This window comes from Sander vitreus, chromosome 10 (assembly GCF_031162955.1).
Source record: "Sander vitreus isolate 19-12246 chromosome 10, sanVit1, whole genome shotgun sequence".
Taxonomy (NCBI): Eukaryota; Metazoa; Chordata; class Actinopteri; order Perciformes; family Percidae; genus Sander; species Sander vitreus.
Window position 1 is genome coordinate 29,687,237 of NC_135864.1, and position 17,387 is coordinate 29,704,623.

At 40.7% G+C, this 17,387-nt stretch overlaps 1 protein-coding gene and 1 long non-coding RNA gene across 6 annotated transcripts; one reads left to right on the plus strand and one right to left on the minus strand.

Annotated features, from left to right (window-relative positions):
* Positions 1-1,162: 1,162 nt before the first annotated feature.
* LOC144524659 (interferon regulatory factor 2-like) lies at positions 1,163-12,671 on the minus strand. Of its 5 annotated transcripts, none has more exons than XM_078261073.1 (9): positions 12,467-12,671; positions 9,731-9,824; positions 8,010-8,109; positions 7,010-7,186; positions 6,534-6,580; positions 4,654-4,774; positions 2,959-3,111; positions 2,179-2,216; positions 1,163-1,497 (listed from the first exon to the last, which is right to left on the minus strand). In XM_078261073.1, exons 2-9 carry the CDS (start codon positions 9,815-9,817, stop codon positions 1,228-1,230), a joined length of 993 nt encoding a protein of 330 aa, XP_078117199.1. In that variant the 5' UTR covers positions 9,818-9,824; positions 12,467-12,671; the 3' UTR covers positions 1,163-1,227. The 5 variants fall into 5 exon arrangements, with proteins under 5 accessions (XP_078117199.1, XP_078117201.1, XP_078117200.1 ...); XM_078261075.1 differs by lacking the exon at positions 12,467-12,671 and adding an exon at positions 12,375-12,446; XM_078261074.1 differs by lacking the exon at positions 12,467-12,671 and adding an exon at positions 12,325-12,410.
* On the plus strand, positions 12,448-13,809 carry LOC144524663 (uncharacterized). The gene is made up of 2 exons (XR_013502629.1): positions 12,448-12,539; positions 12,613-13,809. It is a non-coding gene; the product is annotated as an uncharacterized LOC144524663 (long non-coding RNA).
* The last annotated feature ends 3,578 nt before the right edge of the window (positions 13,810-17,387 follow it).

Below are 17,387 nucleotides of genomic sequence, written 5' to 3' on the forward strand. Positions count from 1 at the left end.
TAGTTCACAGTGTGTCAGTGAGTCTGTCAGTGAGTCTGTCGTTCGTTCTGTCTGTTCATCCGTCTGCGTGTTGGCGGGGTACTTTGTCCTGAGGTCTCCAGACAGACAGACAGACACATACACACGCCTGCTGTCCACTGCGCGGGCCAATCGGGGCTTCATAATGTCAATCTTTATCAAGATCACGACATGCCTTTGATTCTTTTTTGCAACTTGCTGCTGGTTTAAACTGGTTTGCCCACAGAGGTGTGACTGCCCATAACATGTTGTGTTCATTGCTTTGTTATGAACCCGTCTTTGTTCCAATCCGTGTGTGCCGGTGAAGCATTTCGCAATGTTTCATGCTTACACTTGAGCTCGCGCTATGTTAAGAAGACGTAATGGTGAGTAATCTTAACGGATGTGTGGCTAAATCATTTCATGAGCAGAGATTAGAAAAATGTAAATGGCATACAAAAACCACTTCCTGTGAACAACTATTAGGAACCATTAGTTTGATTTGAGACTTTGGTATACAGCTAAAAATCACAACACAGCGGATGGATATTAGGATGTAGTTATAACTCTACGATAAGTCAATAGTGACTCAAAGATAAATCATTAAAAAGTGGATTAATCTACAGGTTGGGCAATTAAAAACATTTAGACATTTTCACAACTAAAAGCGTATTTTTTTTCATTAGATGAAAAGTGGTGAATTTCTTTCATTGGGCATAATGCATACTTAAGTGTTAGCACAAGGCAGCCGAGAACCCAATCTTCCAGTGACACGTGGATGATTAGGGGGGTCTAAAAGGCCAGATGTAACGGATGTGGACACGCACACACGGTTCTATTTATCTGTAAGTCTGCATACGCGTTTGTCTGTGTGTGTCCACGTGGTCATTCATTCTAAGCTGCAGACGGATGGTTCCCGAAGCCTCGCAATCACGGGAAGATGACGACACACACGGACCATCGCAAATAATAAATTTGGCATAAGTGCTCACCAATCAGTGGGCATGACAAGCCCTGGCGAATTAAGTTAACACCAGTCAGCAGTTCCCCCGATTAAGAGGAAAAACTGAGAATTCATCGCCCAGACAGAAGCTACAAAATCAAATCAAAGGTTTTTGATGCTTGCCCAGTTTAGGATCCATGCAGCGCTGATGGAAGGAAAAACTGTCTCTCTCTGTCGATCCTAAGTCCTGGAAGCAGTGGTGGTACTCCCTCGTCTGGAGTTAGAGGTCAGGAGGAAGTCACATCCGAGGTTTTCATAATGACACTGGCGCGCATCTCGTGGGTGTGGCTGGTTGCCGTGGACACCAGAGAGTTGTGGCTGTAGGCGGGCGTCCAGCCGTCGGTGTGGTAGCTGATGAGCGGCACCGGGTCCCGCGTGCTGGTCACCCTGAAGTTTGGCTTGGTCGCAGTGACGAAGGTGGCCATGCCGGGGAGAGGACACGTGGGAATCCTGAGAACTGACGGGTTGTAGTCCCGCCTCCAGACTTCACTGACACCCTGTCAGTTTAAACAAGGAAAAAGAAGACGAAGAAGAGGTACAAGTAAGCAAAAGCGCAATCAGAGCCACAAAAAGGCTGTGGCTAATTTCCTGACGTCTGTTATGGTGAAACCACACCGCAGAAATAAGCTGAATCAACACCTCAGTGATCCAGTCAGAATATGACATTATGCATTACATGTAAAAAAAACAAAAGTGTTAATATCACTGTATCAAAGAGACAGAAGTGCATTTCTTAGTGACTACTATTATTCACAGCAAAAACTAATCAGGATTTGAAGGAAAGTTTCTACATTGCAACAAAGTTAAGAACACTGTACTCTACCACTGATAGTAGTGTGTGTGTGTGTGTGTGTGTGTGTGTGTGTGTGTGTGTGTGTGTGTGTGGGGGTGTGAGTGAATGTGTGTGTCCACTGTGGGTACAATGTACTACAAAGGACAACATCAGATCAAACTGTTAATGTTTGACAGCCACAGTTCCTGACAAGGCCCTCCTCTTTCTCAGTTTCTCGCAACATTACAGGAAGGAACACACACACAGTCACACAGACACACACACACACACACACAGTTTCAACAGTAAGGTTGAAGCATGTAAAAACCTGTTTATCTGTTGACCCGAGCAGTTAATTATTCATCACTCTCTTCTGTGTATAAAGTGTGTTGAATGGGAGACTCACCTCTTTGGTGTCCTCTGTGTCACTGTCTGTGTCGCTGCCTGTAGAAATAAAATAAAATAAAATAAAAATGTAAATAAACAGAAAGAGAAAGGCGTGAAGAGCGGGAGAAAGAGCTCAATTGCAGAGCCTTGACAAGGCTTACATGCAACAGTGCGCGTTTTACTATTTAAACGGTGCAAACGCCTGCACACAGTAGCACAACTCAATGTACGTATATGTCAAAGTGAGAAAAGCCAAATACGTACATGAAAAGAAACAAAGAAAAGTAGGGATTCATGAATAATTTTACTTTGAACCCTGATTTTTCAAGCCATGTTGGCGATGGAGAAAGGTAAAGAAAAGAAAGTAGAGACTTACACAAACAATGACAGATTGAATGATTACAACTGTAAACTGACAGAGCCACTTCTGCCTAAATGACTGGTTGAGGCAGAGAAGACACAGACACACACAGACACACACACACACACACACACACACACAATATTAAGGCATCGCCATGTTTAGTTTCCAGTAAGCATGCATGGTTATGGAGCTCTTTAACAAAGTTTTTTTTTTTTTTTTTACTTTTACTTATTAAGTACATTTAATATCATAAAACTACTTTTGATACTTACAGTTAATATTTTGATACTTTAAGACTTTTACTTGTAATAAAGTCATTTTCTGGTAAGGTACTTACGTAAAGTATTGCTTTAAAGTATTTTATACAATAGTGGTAAAGAGTGATGTGTAAGCGTATGTGTGTGTGTGTGTGTGTGTGTGTGTGTGTGCTCTCACCGCAGCATGAAGACACAGGAGAGATTTGGAGCGGGTACGAGTGGGAGGAGCTAACAGTCTGCTCCTCGTTCTCAGTGGTCACTTCGATCGTCTGACAGACGAACGGCAGCTGCTCGCTGGTGATCACATGGTCTTCTACTGAGCTGTGAATGGCTGTGAATGGCCACATCGGATATGTTATGACAGGCTGAACACATGACGTCACTCCAGGGCTGTAAATTAATTATTGATCAAATATAGCTTAAGTGTGTGGAAAGATGTAGTTACACTTCTACCCACTGGTGCGAATAAAGAGATAGAGAGTCTTCTCCATCAGCTTTTCAGACACCTCAAAAATCAAAGTGTAGTTATTCAATATTTGTAAAGTCTAAACTGATGTGACCGTAGCATTAGAAAACAACTTGAACACGTAAGCCTCCTCTCAAGGCATAGAACAGTCAGCAGATAGTGAATGTATTAGGGCAGGAGTCAGTTATTGTGCTTTATAAGACATTATAAAGAAACATAGAAATATAGAAACATTATAATGTAACTAGCAATATGTCTGTGACAAGGTTTAACTGTTTGACAATGACAACACATCAGAGCAGAGCAGATTTTCTAAAAAAATAGGCCTAAACCCATGTATGATCCAAAATAGCCACAACATATTAATAAAGAAGAAACTGGTGTAACAATCTCTGAACTCATCAGCTATCAGCAATTAAGTCTCTGGGGGCATTGGCCTATATTTGCGGTTCCATTGTGGCCAGCGGATATCTGAATATCAGCTATATCCGGGCCAAGACTTCCTCTTCCAGGGGCCGGGTCTGACTTGAGACGCGAGTATGTTGTTGGAGTTGAGAAACGACGTCTCTATAAACAGATATCTGCATATGAATGCAGATTAATACATTTAAAAGAAAGAAAAGAGGCTAAATGGCTGCCAAACGATGGGTTTCGAGATTGCGTTTTAGCCAATGTGTTCTGCCTCTTTTGCCCTCAAAACGGGCCGTTTACCTGCATGCAACCAAAGCCCTCTCCAACGGGATTGATCATTACTAAAACGGACTACGAGGGGAAACCTGAATGTTTTCGATACCAACATTTTGTCCCGTTGCCTACAGGTTGTTAGCCTGGCTCCGCCCTCCTACATCCTTCCACTCAATTTTCATTTTCCTTCAGTGCCTCGTCTGGGTTCGCGGTATATTCGCGGGTTTTCTCCAGCCAATCTTTACCAGTCCAATCAGCGAACAGAGGGAGTGGCTGAGAATGATGACGTTGAGGTTGTGCGCTAGTTTGAGTTGTAGTTCCGTAATGGCTGCGGAGAAAGATGCGAGCGAAGCCATTCGGTCCATTGTGGCAACGCTGCCGAATATCCAGAAGTTAAAGCCGGAGCAAGGACAATCTTTGCTGAGTTGTGTTGGTGGCCATGATGTTGTGGCCCTCCTCCCCACGGGGTTCGGGAAAAGTTAGATTTTTCAGTGGTGAAGGAGTTACCTAAGGCGACGTCACGACCAAACGTTAGCGATTGGTTATGGCAGATCCAATAGTTTTAAACTTCAACAGAGTATCCGCCTTCAAGGAAGTTAACACTTGTCAATGGAGAGAGGCCAGACTCTGTACAAATGAAATGTACAGAGTCTGGTAGGACCAGGCTAACAGGTTGTGCCTTCATATAAAGGTATCTGTTTACAGAGATTACTGGTGTAGTACCTGAGCCACTGTCCGTCACTGTCATCTCTAGTGCTTCCTGCTTGATCCCTTCGTGTTTGATCATTTCCCGTTTGGCGTAGTCAATAGGTCCAACATGAGTGACTGGAGATGGAGAAGCTACCTGATGTTGAGAAGGGCAGAGAGTGGAAGACGAGACAGAAAAAGATTAATAATTATGGAAGATCAATTTTAAATCGTGCATGCCGTTTTTGTGTCCAAACAGGATGGTGACTTTGATGTTACAGGAGCAGATCTGTGCCTGTGTTGTCATCACACTGTGATGAACACCTGTAGCAGCAGCATATATAGCGCAGGAAACCTTTAACTCAAACTTCTAAAACACAGAAGTTTATTTATACCAGTTATATGGACAGCAACACTCACATGCCCATTTAAACATAGTATCCTCAATCTAATAACTTCATTACATTTTAACTGTGATAATGAGAAACTCTAATAGTGACAGCGGGGATCTAGTGACCCAGTGCACAGACATTAGTACGCTTTATGCTGATGGTTTTGCTCAGGTATTTAGCTATAAAAAAAATATATACTCGGAACAGATTTTTTATAAACAGCTTATTTTAGCGAAGACCTAGTCTCGCTTTGCCAGACCTTCCTCCACAGCGCTGCGGAGGAGGGTCCATACAGCGTTCCGGGATGGGAGAAAAACGTGCTCTGGTTTATTGGCATTTCTTTAAACCAATCACAATTGTCTTGGGCGGCGCTGAGCCTCTGCAAAATAGCCTCTGGAAGGAACTTGTTTTGGTGGAATGTGTGTACGTTCAAAAGTTGTTTTAGTCGTGCAACAAAAAAACTCAGATTGGACAGATAGTCTAGCTAGCAGTCTGGATTTACCCTGCAGAGATCTGAGGAGCAGTTAACCATAGTCCTCAGAAATCCACCGGAGTTTAGAATTATTACACGAAGGAAACGAATATCCGGCCTAAATGAGTGAAATCCGGACGAATTTCCGTCGGCGACGGAGCAATCCCAGAAGTGGGACGTCGAGGACATAGACTAGCTAAGACCATACCAGGATACAACCTGATATCTTTTTCTGAGCATTTCAGACATGTAAAACACAGATATTACACTGACCCAAATGTACTTAAAGCAGCCAAATATTAAAACAAGCATTCTTGTTCACTCCTGAACACATAATGAAAATGTTAAATAGAAATGTGTCTAGAAGAAAATACAGTATGAGAAAGTGTACTTATAAGTAGATTTCACATTCTATAAACAATCAAGTCAGGGTTTAAGAGTAATTTTTCTTCAGTTTTGACTTTATACTCAAATCTAAGCAATTCAGAATTAAAGATTTCCAGAAATCTTAGCAACATTTCTCAGTAAAGTTAAGTACCTCTGTGTGACCAGATTAGCCAGGAGAGGACTATTTATTGCAAGGCCTGAGTGAGAAATCAGAAACGCACTCTCTGGTGGTATTATTTCCCATCATGTTGCTGTTCTTCAGCAGCCCTGCCACTTAAGGTGAGCAGAAATAAAATGTTGAAGAAAAAAAAAAAGGTAATGTCACGTGTGAACACCCTCTTTAAAGCAACACCAACGCACTTGTCCTCTTCGGTCCCCCTACAGATTGGAAGCAGAATTGTGTCCATTAGGTCTCACTGGAACTACAGATCCGCTACCTGATCTGGCAAACTTGCATAGTGCGGTTATAGCCGACAGAGAGCCGCGAAGCGAATGCAGAAGTGCCGTTCACCCGGTTACGAGTTGATGAACCACTGAAACGATTTTGGAAACATTATTTTAAGGGTACAAATAGATGTGTGTGTTATGTGCCCACAAAAACCACTACTCTATCCTGCACCGGCTGTGGGTGTCATGTGTAAAAGGGCTTTGACATGTTTATCTACCTCTTTATTTCCCTTGGGTCTCCCCTCCTTGTCCGTCTTCTTCTTTCCTAAATGGACATGCAGACAGAAACACACACCTTTCAGGAGTGGATTTAAAAGCAACACTATACGTGGCGAGGGTCTTGATACGGTAAATATGGAATTATAAATAAGTCTGTTCAAGAGAAATGGATCAAAGCTAGAAAAGTGATAAGGGTTCTTAACCACAGCAGCAGCACTCACCTTTCTTTTGTGATTAACAATTCTCTCTTCTTTTTTTTTTTTTTTTTTTAAAACATACAAAACATAAATTCGCAACACACAAAAGCTTCTTAGGAGCCGTACAGAAAGCTCAGGGACTTTCTCCATTTACTAGTGAAGACATCCAATCTGGACAGCCCACTCTTGGATTGACAGCCCCCCCCTTCATTCCTCCATCCCCTAAAAAGAATCATTAAACTAGTCGGCACCCAGCTTCCTATGTGCTTAGCGCTCACCTTTCTTCATGTTTCTCTCGGAGGAGGAGAGCATCTTATAGACTCTGAAGGCATTAGTTCCCTTTTTGTTGCTTTTATCCTTCACCTCCTCGATGTCTGGTAGGCTGTTCATGGCACAGCGGAAATTCGCCTTCCACGTTTTTGGGTCTGGGCGGTCGATGCCTGCCGTGTATTTGCCTACACATACACAGAAACAGAAAAGGCACAGAAGATTGACCGGGCGGTTATTTATTTCCAGGTACAGTATATAATTATTCAGTGTGTGGTTTTCCTCGTACATTATTCAGCTTAAATGCTGATGTCCGCTGCTCTGCAAAAGATTAGACAAAAAGAAAAGTATGCTTTTTTTCTTTGTGTGCATTTGTTGGGTATGACACATCATACAAAACGCAGTTACAAACTTTAACATGAGACTATTAATTGGTTATTATTATTTTTTTTTTAGGTGGCAAAAGCTGGTACAATCAAATCTAATCTTTCTAGTGGCTCTTTATATCACCAACAAGCTACGTCTGGACACTGCAGCTGATTGCAAAACGTAGGTCGATTTCAGCGGCTTTCCTGAAGTGTGGAACTAAAAATAAATAATATTTTCCACTGAAAATGTCTGCATTTTTGACTGTTTCATTTTTTGCAATCTTTTTCTGAACCTGGGACGTCCTCCTGGGTAGAATCGAGCCAATTTTAAAACATTTTCCTCTTAGCTGATGCAGCTAGGAGTTGTGGGACTTTCTCACAGAGCCGCCGTGTGCTTCCTAAAAAAGAAAAGGCTAAGACACTTTCTGCTGCCTCACTGAATGGGACACTCCTGCAACTTGATCATTTAGATGTCTTCCTAAAACATATAACGCGAATCAAAAGGTTTCTTTAATTTTAGACAAAGAAGTGGTGCAGTGTCTGGTAGGCATGAAAATGAAAACCACTGAAAAAGAAGAACCCCGGGTTAGATGTGTGTGTGTGTGTGTGTGTGTGTGTGTGTGTGTGTGTGTGTGTGTATTACCAGTATGTATGGCCCATCTCATGAAGAGCGGAGCATCTTTCTCCAGGTCCCAGCCATGACGTGCTGCATGCATCCATGGGATCTGGAAGATTCTCTTTTCCTAGAGACATTCACACTTTGTCAGCTGCTGAACTATAATAATGGTGTGGGTGTGTGTGTGTGTGTGTGTGTGTGTGTGTGTGTGTGTGTGTGTGTGTGTGTGTGTGTGTGTGTGTGTGCGCGTGAGATTAGACACCCCACCTGCAGTTATTTGGAAATGACTGTCGCTACATTTGCATGCGCTGAAGTAGGGCTGTGCAATTAATCGAAATCTAATCGTGATTATGATTTCGGCTCCCGATGATCACAAAAACTGAATAATCGAGAAAAACTATTATTTAGCTCATTACGTTTCGCAAGTAAACCCTTATTTTCTCTTGTGTTCTGAATTAAAAAATTAAGTTTAAATAGGAAAAGTATTAAGGCACATTTCACAGTTGTTTTCCCACTGTTTCTTAGCAACATCTTTCCAGAAGTCAACGAGTAATCGGGTTAAATGATCGTGATTTCAACATTGACCGAAATAATCGTGATTCGAGTTTTTTCCATAATCGAGCAGCTCTACGCTGAACGGATGCCCTGTAGTTAGAGATGTGGGTTCAAAAAATGACCAAAGTGCATTTTACATTGAAGACAAGAGTTTTCAGTTAGGAAGTTCAGTTCTTTTATAGACTCAAAAAATGGCTTGATGGTGTTTTAAGCCCCCAGCGTCGTCTTCCAGGCAGCGCTGCGACCGTTGACTTCAAGGCACCTAACCTTAACCCTAACCATTGCCTAATCCTAGTGCCTGGAAGGAGACGTTGGGGGCTTAAAACACCGATAAACCAAAAAATGCCCCATTGCAGTTTGTTTAAAACGTGTACATGATTAAAAATGCTATTGTATCTTCGATTTTGAAAAGTTTTAAACGATGGGATTGATATCCTGACTAATATTGTGAAATACTTTGTTTGCTGTGTGCACTAAAATAAAAATACATCAATGTATGCACCAGGTATTCCAACTTGAATGCAGGCTATGTACATTTTCAGATGATGGTTATGTTGATGAAATTCCTTTCATTTCTGTCACAGTTGGCCCCTACATGGCCCTTTCTTTTTTTACACCAAATAGAAACTGTTTTGTTTCAAATACAGGAACAGAAAATATGATGTTTGAAAAGCAATGTTATTTACTACCTACAAACTAAATACAAGTAAACCGTGTCAGGAGGCACTTATGAACATACTGTCACAGCCCTCTGGACCAGCAGAGCAGAGTCAGGGTTATCTCTTTCTGACACAGACACACACACACACACACACACACACATATATACTTTTCCTAGAGACATTCACATTTTGTCAGCTGCTGAACTATAATAATGGTGGGGGTGTGTGTGTGCGAGCGAGTGCACGTATCAGTTAGGGCTGCACAATATATCGTTTGTTTGTATCATCATCGCGATATCAACTGGCGCAATAAACACAGGCGGCGACATATCGCATATATTTTTTTAGTCAGTTGAAAGAAAACATCAGTCGAAAACTTTTAGCAGAATACTGAAAGCAGCAGAAATGCAGGACCGAGTACACTTTAATAATATATTTACTTATTGCAAGTAATATTGTTATGGCGATATTCAACAACGTTATCGCATATTTTCCTCATATTGTGCAGCCCGAGTATCAGTGTACACTTACTTTGTTAACCCATTTGAGTCCTGGTATCTGACAGGAGTCGATCTGTTCCTCGAGCCACGGCCTCATCCTCATTCTCTCTACTGGCATTGTTTTCCTGTGAGCACACACACACACACACACACACACACACACACACACACACACACACACACACACACACACACACACACACACACACACACACACACACAAGCATGTGTAGGTGTGTATATTATAGATGGCAACATCTGTATGTGTGACGACCGATTACAAACAATTCAAAGAATGTTCTTCAAAAAGGTTCAATATTACAGAATATTATGACTAGGGCTTGGTATCGATTTGATTCTGATTTACAAGGTTCTGATTCGATTCTATCGGGGATATTTCAGTTACGATACCAATTTTGCTTGGCTATAAAAGAGATTCTTAGAGAACGCGTGCTGTAACTTGTACAAGGAAGCCTCTAACCTGGTGCATTGTTATATAATATTAATGTTGTCATTAAGAATTGACCACAAAGCCGTTGCATGGAGGGTGTGATGCAGACACGGTATACCTAAAGCCAAATAACTGTGAAAATGGCCATGTCAGATTATCCTTCGCCAAACGTTTGCCTAACTTTGGAGCGTTTTTTTAGCATGACGTGGATTCCTTAGATCGTCTAGTTTCATTTGATACGAATATCTTCACTCTAGCTTTAAAACGAAGGCCTCCTAAAAGATTTTAAATCCAGCCCTAATTATGACAATTTAATTCTAATAGAAAAAAAAAAAAAGGGTTGTAATTGGTACAGGCGACAATACAAATATCATGAGAGGGAGCAACCACTTATGGGTATTTTGCATACAAAACCATGCTCTGTGAGCAAAACATAGGAGAGAGTTGAATCCATTGTGTCTGCGTTGTAACGATTCACGACAGTGAACCTGCACTATCACTGTGACTGTAACTGCAGCCGTGTACGCCACCGCTATCCACAACAACATATTGGCCATGTTTGAGCTGATTAAATTACATTTCAAATTAAATATTTTAGAAGACAAGAGGCAGGACAACAAGTTAATAAATACAGCGTGTTTATCTATTTACTACAAAACTAAAATAAACAGAGAGCAGCCCAGCCCATTTGGTTTAAGAGCAGGGTTATGATCCCTGCAGTCTGATAGGATCAAAGTCCTTAAAGGGCCGGATCAGCCGGAGAGCCCGACACTCCCCATGTACACAACACACTGCCTCCTGACAGGTCAAACAGGGTGACATGGCACAGCCTCAAACACCAAGTAGTATCCATTTATTTTTCAGTGGTGGAATATATCAAGTTACATTTACTCAAGTACTGTACTTAAGTACAAATTTGAGGTACTTGTACTTTACTTGAGTCTTTTCATGCCACTACTTTTTTACTCCGCTACATTTCAGAGAGAAATATTTTACTTTTTACTCCACTACATTACTCAATTACAATTCAAATTAAACAACCCAACAGTACATAGGCCTACAATTACAGCTGAAATGATTAGACGATTAAACACAGGACGTTTTTGGCCATTTCCAGTTTCAAAAATGTGAGCATTTTTCTGCATGATACTTAGATACTTTTACTTAAGTAACATTTTCAATGTAGTTTTTAATTCCAGCTGCATCCAGCTTACAGTGTACAGGTTGACTGCAGCAATGTCATCAGCTCCATATTACTATGGCTAACAATAACTTTAAAAAAGGTGGTAGTATAAATCTATACAGTGCATGGTACAAATAGTGCACGGTATCGTAGTTAAATATGTTGAGTCGGAAGTTTGCACAGCTGTATTAGTGAAAACATGAATGAATGTTAGGGTTAAAATTCCAAAAAGGTAAATCATAGGGATAAGTCATTAACTCAGCCTTAACTAGTGTCAGACCAGACTGCTACTTATAATACTATGTGGTTTTTTGGTTTTTTTTGATTGCACAATGAGTCACATTTACTATCCTTTGTAAAGTGCACCAGTTAGCAGACAATACATATTTACAATGTCTGCATCATAGCTAAACCCTGTAATTACAATTATACAGTAACTCACAAAGCCTAATGGTACGTATTTGTACGTTACAAATGATATTATTTATGACGTTAAGTTTACGTAGCTATGGTTTCGAAGAGTGTATCATCAACCATCAAAATAGATACAGTAGCTATATCATTTCAAACAAAACATTTCTAAGTTGCAGAGCATGGTACGTTAACGTTACCTGTAGTGCAGTTCAAATAACATAATTCTTACAGTACTCTGAATTACTAACACATGCACGAAAGCCTGAATACAACATGGATTTGTTCACGTCAGCTCACTTTTCCTCACATAACAAAATACAATTAAACAACACTTTTAAAATGTCGTCAACTAACAAAACCCGTCTCTCTGATAGCATACTAGCCAAATGTTATCAAATATGAACTAAAGCTTAGTTCTAGCCGTTTAAAACCTCTGACTTTTGGTAACGTTAACTGTTAGCAACCAGGTTTATTTGGCATTGAAGTTTGGTTCGAGTTAACCGCGGTCTGTTTGTCTAACGCTTCAAGCGTGCTGACCCAAAAACAACCAAGCCAAAAGTGAAAATAAATACCGTACCTAATCAACGAAGGCAGAGAAAAACTACAGCAGCTACTACTTTCACTTACACACACGGCGAGCTAGGGATCCGTCATGTCGTCCTGTGGGAAGTCTGTGTGGTGCAAGTCAACAATGTTAATATGCGGAAATAAAATGTTACCTGTTCAGTTTGGACGGCCTGTAGCCTCACAGTCCTGCTGTCAGAACAACAAACGCGGCTGAAGTTGGACAAGGTATTTATCTTTATTTTATTTTTAATAGAAAAAGAAAACCGTGGTAGTCGTTTATTTCTGTTTCTGTGCCCAGAACGAAAGCAAAACAACGGCTGGCTCTGGAAGTGGGGGCTCGAGCTGGAAATCCCCCTCCTCTCTCGCTTTGGGTGACTCGCGCGAGCAGGAGCAGCGTCGCTGAAGTCTCTTGGCGCAGCGTGCGCGCTCCCAAAAAAAACCCTGAATGAAGAGTGCTCACTCCGCTCTTATTTCTTGGTACCACAAAAGTCAACATTAACCTCTTCTCGTGCTTTATTTATTTATATTATTTAGAACATGTACTATAAATGCACCAGTGTTAGCAATGAGGTTGTTTTTCAGATTTTACATTGTCACCCTAAAAGTAACATTAGGCCTATTAGAATTAGTCAAATTAAAGGATGCAGGCCTGCATCCTGAATATATTGTAGAATAACAACAATATATAACTCTCAATACTCGTCTATGCAATTCAAATTAAGTGCATATGTAGTTCAATATTTTAGTTATTGTTTCTGTTTTGTTATTGCATTTCCTATATGCCTCGTTGAGTGTCTATACAATTTGTGCTTTGTGACCTGGCTGCAGTAACAACACAAAATCAGTTTGGTTTCCCTTACTATTTCTCCTGTCCACACCACTGGTTAAAAGGTTGAAAAACATGGTTGATATTTCACCTGTACACAGCTAAAATACCGTGGCCAAATGCTACTAAATGCCTACCATTAAAAAATACGTAAGGCGAGGTTGAGTAAAAACGTGGAGCGTGAACTACTATTGTTAATATAGCCAAAGTTTAACTAGCATAGCGTGTATGTCATGTGCTCCCACGTTTGAATAGACGATCTTTGAGCTGAATTTTATTTTCACTTCCTGTTTCTCCCCCCCCCCCAATCCATTTCTGCGCTGCTGATACTAGAAACGAAACAAGAAACTTGTGTACGTGAGACGCCCCACCTGCAGTTATTTGGAAATGATTGTCACTATATTTGCATGCTGCAACGGATGCCTTGTAGTTAGAGACGTGGGTTCAAAAAATTTTACATTGAAGAGTTTTCAGTTAGGAAGTTTCTTTTATAGACTCGAAAAATGCCCCGTTGCAGTTTGTTTAAAACGTGTACATGATTAAAAATGCTATTGTATCTTCGATTTTGAAAAGGTTTAAACAATGGGATTGATATCCTGACTAATATTGTGAAATACGTTGTTTGCTGTGTGCACTAAAATAAAAATACATCAATGTATGCACCAGGTATTCCAACTTGAATGCAGGCTATGTACATTTTCAGATGATGGTTATGTTGATGAAATTCCTTTCATTTCTGTCACAGTTGGCCCCTACATGGCCCTTTCTTTTTTACACCAAATAGAAACTGTTTTGTTTTAAATACAGGAACAGAAAATATGATGTTTGAAAAGCAATGTTATTTACTACCTACAAACTAAATACAAGTAAACCGTGTCAGGAGACACTTATGAACATACTGTCACAGCCCTCTGGACCAGCAGAGCAGAGTCAGGGTTATCTCTTTCTGACACACACACACACACACACACACACACACACACACACACACACACACACACACACACACACACACACAGACCTAGTATTATGTAACAAGCTACAGCCATGCCTCTGTGAGGCTGTACAGTGGTGCTTTGAGCTAAACAGGCATGCTAACATGTTCACAATGACAATGCTAACATGCTGATGTTTAGCAGGTACTGTCTAATGTTTACCAGTGTTGTGACCAAGTCTTCTTTGCTCAAGTGAGTCTCAAGTCATTTGGTCCAAGTCTCAAGCAAGTTTCGAATATTGTTTTTTTTTTGGGGGGGGCAAGTTAAGTTAAGTCACGGGTTATGTCAAGTCACCTTTTTTTTGTGAGCAGGTCTTGCGTTCGGCAGTTACCCTTTTTTTTTATTTTTATGAACATACTGTCACAGGTCTCAGCCCTCTGGACCAGCAGAGTCAGGGTTATCTCGCTCTCACACACTCACTCACTCTCACACACACACACACACACACACACACACACACACACACACACACACACACACACACACACACACACACACACACACACGGCAGGGGAAAATAGTGAAAGTTTATACTTTAACAGTGAGACTGATGGGCCAGAAAAGCAGAAGCAGCCATATAGACAAGAATATATATATATATATAGTTAGATAAAAACACAGTTATACTCTAGATCACACAATAGTGTGCAGTTTACATATGGGGGGTTAACCTACAACCCATGTTCAAAATATTGAGATACACAGAAAGAAGAGTGGCAGCTGGAACACATAATCTGTGCATGAAGGGTTAAATGTAGCCAGCATTTCAGTTCCTGAGTGCAGGCTACCTTTAAAGGACTACTGATTCATTAAAGGCCATTAGAACCACACTCAATGAATCTCTGGCTTCCTCTAGTGGTTGCATGTTCACATACAACTAACAACTAACATACTAACTTACAAAACAATCCTCATACAAACCGTTATACGTTATGCACAGTACACAACAGGCGCAGTTGCAGGCTTATTGCCTTCATCCATCTTGATGTACAGACAGGAAACTAGTGTGTTGATATTTCAGAACAAGGTACACAAAAATGATAACGCTGATTGTCAAGAGGCTGTATCAAATGTGCATGTCAAGTGTTCTGATGCACAGAGTCTTTGAATGGTAACTCACTAGAAATTATTTTGATTCCAGGCCTCAATTTGTCAATGGACTAAATAACCTGCAAGATATTGTAACATTCTTGCTGGGGTTGGAGTTCAATGCGACTTTGAATACGCTGCCACCTTCTGGTATGGAAGTTATCCACAATCACTGCAAAGAAGCTTCAAATGGATCAAAATGAGCTCTAAGTATTGTATCGAGTCTCGCATTGCCAGAATCTTCCTCCACAGCACTTGCGGACGAGGGTCTGGCTAGGATGGGAGAAAAAAAACGTGCTCTGGTTTATTGGCATTTCTTTAAACCAATCACAATCGTCATGGGCGGCGTTAAGCGCTGTACGGAGCCACGGTGCCGCTGGAAAATAGTCCAGGGAAGGAACTTGTTTTGGTGGAACATGTGTACGTTCAAAGGTTGTTTTAGTCGTGCAACAGAAAACTCAGATTGGACAGATAGTCTAGCTAGCTGTCTGGATTTACCCTGCAGAGATCTGAGGAGCAGTTAACCATAGTCCTCAGAAATCCACCAGAGTTTAAAATGCCAACACAAAGGAAGCAGAAGGTAACGGAGATCCGGCGGCACCTGAACAATCCCGGAAGTGGAACGTCGTGGATATAGACTACTGTATCTAAATTCCTTCTCTGTACGTACACACTTGGACCCAGCATGTTTAAAAAAGGATTTCAGACCAGTTTCTGGTTATTTAACCAATGAATGTTATTTTAGTTCCATGGACAAAAATAAATGTTTACACACTGCTTCCAGGATCTCCAAATCTACAGCTACAGGGGTTTAAAACATATGGTGAAGAAATGGTTGTCACATAGTAAATTTGTGTAGTTTATTTGTTTTCAAACCTATCTTGTCTGGCTTTTATTAAGTTATACTTGTGTCAAAATCCTGAGTTTGCAATGGGACATTCTAGATGCGAAAAAAAAGATTCATCTCATTTGAACAAACTGTACTGGTTATTATCCATATACAGTAAGTACGCAATAATAACCTCCATAACTTTATCCAGTTACCATCCACCAATCTCAAAACGGCGTGCACGATTTTGCTATGGATTCCGTGTTGAACGTCATGTTTCCTCGGAGCGGTGGCGTGCGACGGCTTTAAGCTAGGTTTTCTCTCGTTTGGTCGCTGTGTCGCAGGTGATACCCAATCAGCAAAGACGTGTCTGTAAACTCGTGGTAATAAAAAGGCGGAGCGTTTGCGCACTAGTACTAGAGTATCAGGGGACCACTAAGGCATATATAAAAGAGACTTCAGATACAGTATTAGGGGACCACTAAGGTCTATATAAAAGAGACTTCAGATACAGTATTAGGGGACCACTAAGGCCTATATAAAAGAGACTTCAGATACAGTATTAGGGGACCACTAAGGTCTATATAAAAGAGACTTCAGATACAGTATTAGGGGACCACTAAGGCCTATATAAAAGAGACTTCAGATACAGTATTAGGGGACCACTAAGGCCTATATAAAAGAGACTTCAGATACAGTATTAGGGGACCACTAAGGTCTATATAAAAGATACTTCAGATACAGTATTAGGGGACCACTAAGGTCTATATAAAAGATACTTCAGATACAGTATTAGGGGACCACTAAGGCCTATATAAAAGAGACTTCAGATACAGTATTAGGGGACCACTAAGGCCTATATAAAAGAGACTTCAGATACAGTATTAGGGGACCACTAAGGCCTATATAAAAGAGACTTCAGATACAGTATTAGGGGACCAAGGCCTATATAAAAGAGACTTCAGATACAGTATTAGGGGACCACTAAGGCCTATATAAAAGATACTTCAGATACAGTATTAGGGGACCACTAAGGTCTATATAAAAGAGACTTCAGATACAGTATTAGGGGACCACTAAGTCTATATAAAAGCATCCAAAAAGCAGCATGTCATAGGACCTTTAAGATATTTATGTCTGAGCCCGCCACAGTTAATATCTCGTTTTTCTCTCATACTAATGACACGTTTGTTTGTGTGGAAAGCTTTTATTAAGCAACTGTAGGAAGGCATTCGGAAATGTCAACAGATGAGCGAAACAGGGCACACGGGGCAACAACGATAACACAGTTGCGCACCTACATAATAAGCTTTTTTAAATTTAAAATGTTCAAT

Excerpts from the sequence above, each read along its gene's own strand:
- LOC144524659 (XM_078261072.1), bottom strand. The coding sequence starts at position 11,967 with ATGTTATTTGAACTGCACTACAG. Across the intron at positions 4,775-6,533 it reads GACCCAAGGGAAATAAAGAG|GTAGCTTCTCCATCTCCAGT; the intron begins GTAGATAAACAT and ends TCTCAACATCAG. Across the intron at positions 1,498-2,178 it reads ACACAGAGGACACCAAAGAG|GGTGTCAGTGAAGTCTGGAG; the intron begins GTGAGTCTCCCA and ends TTAAACTGACAG.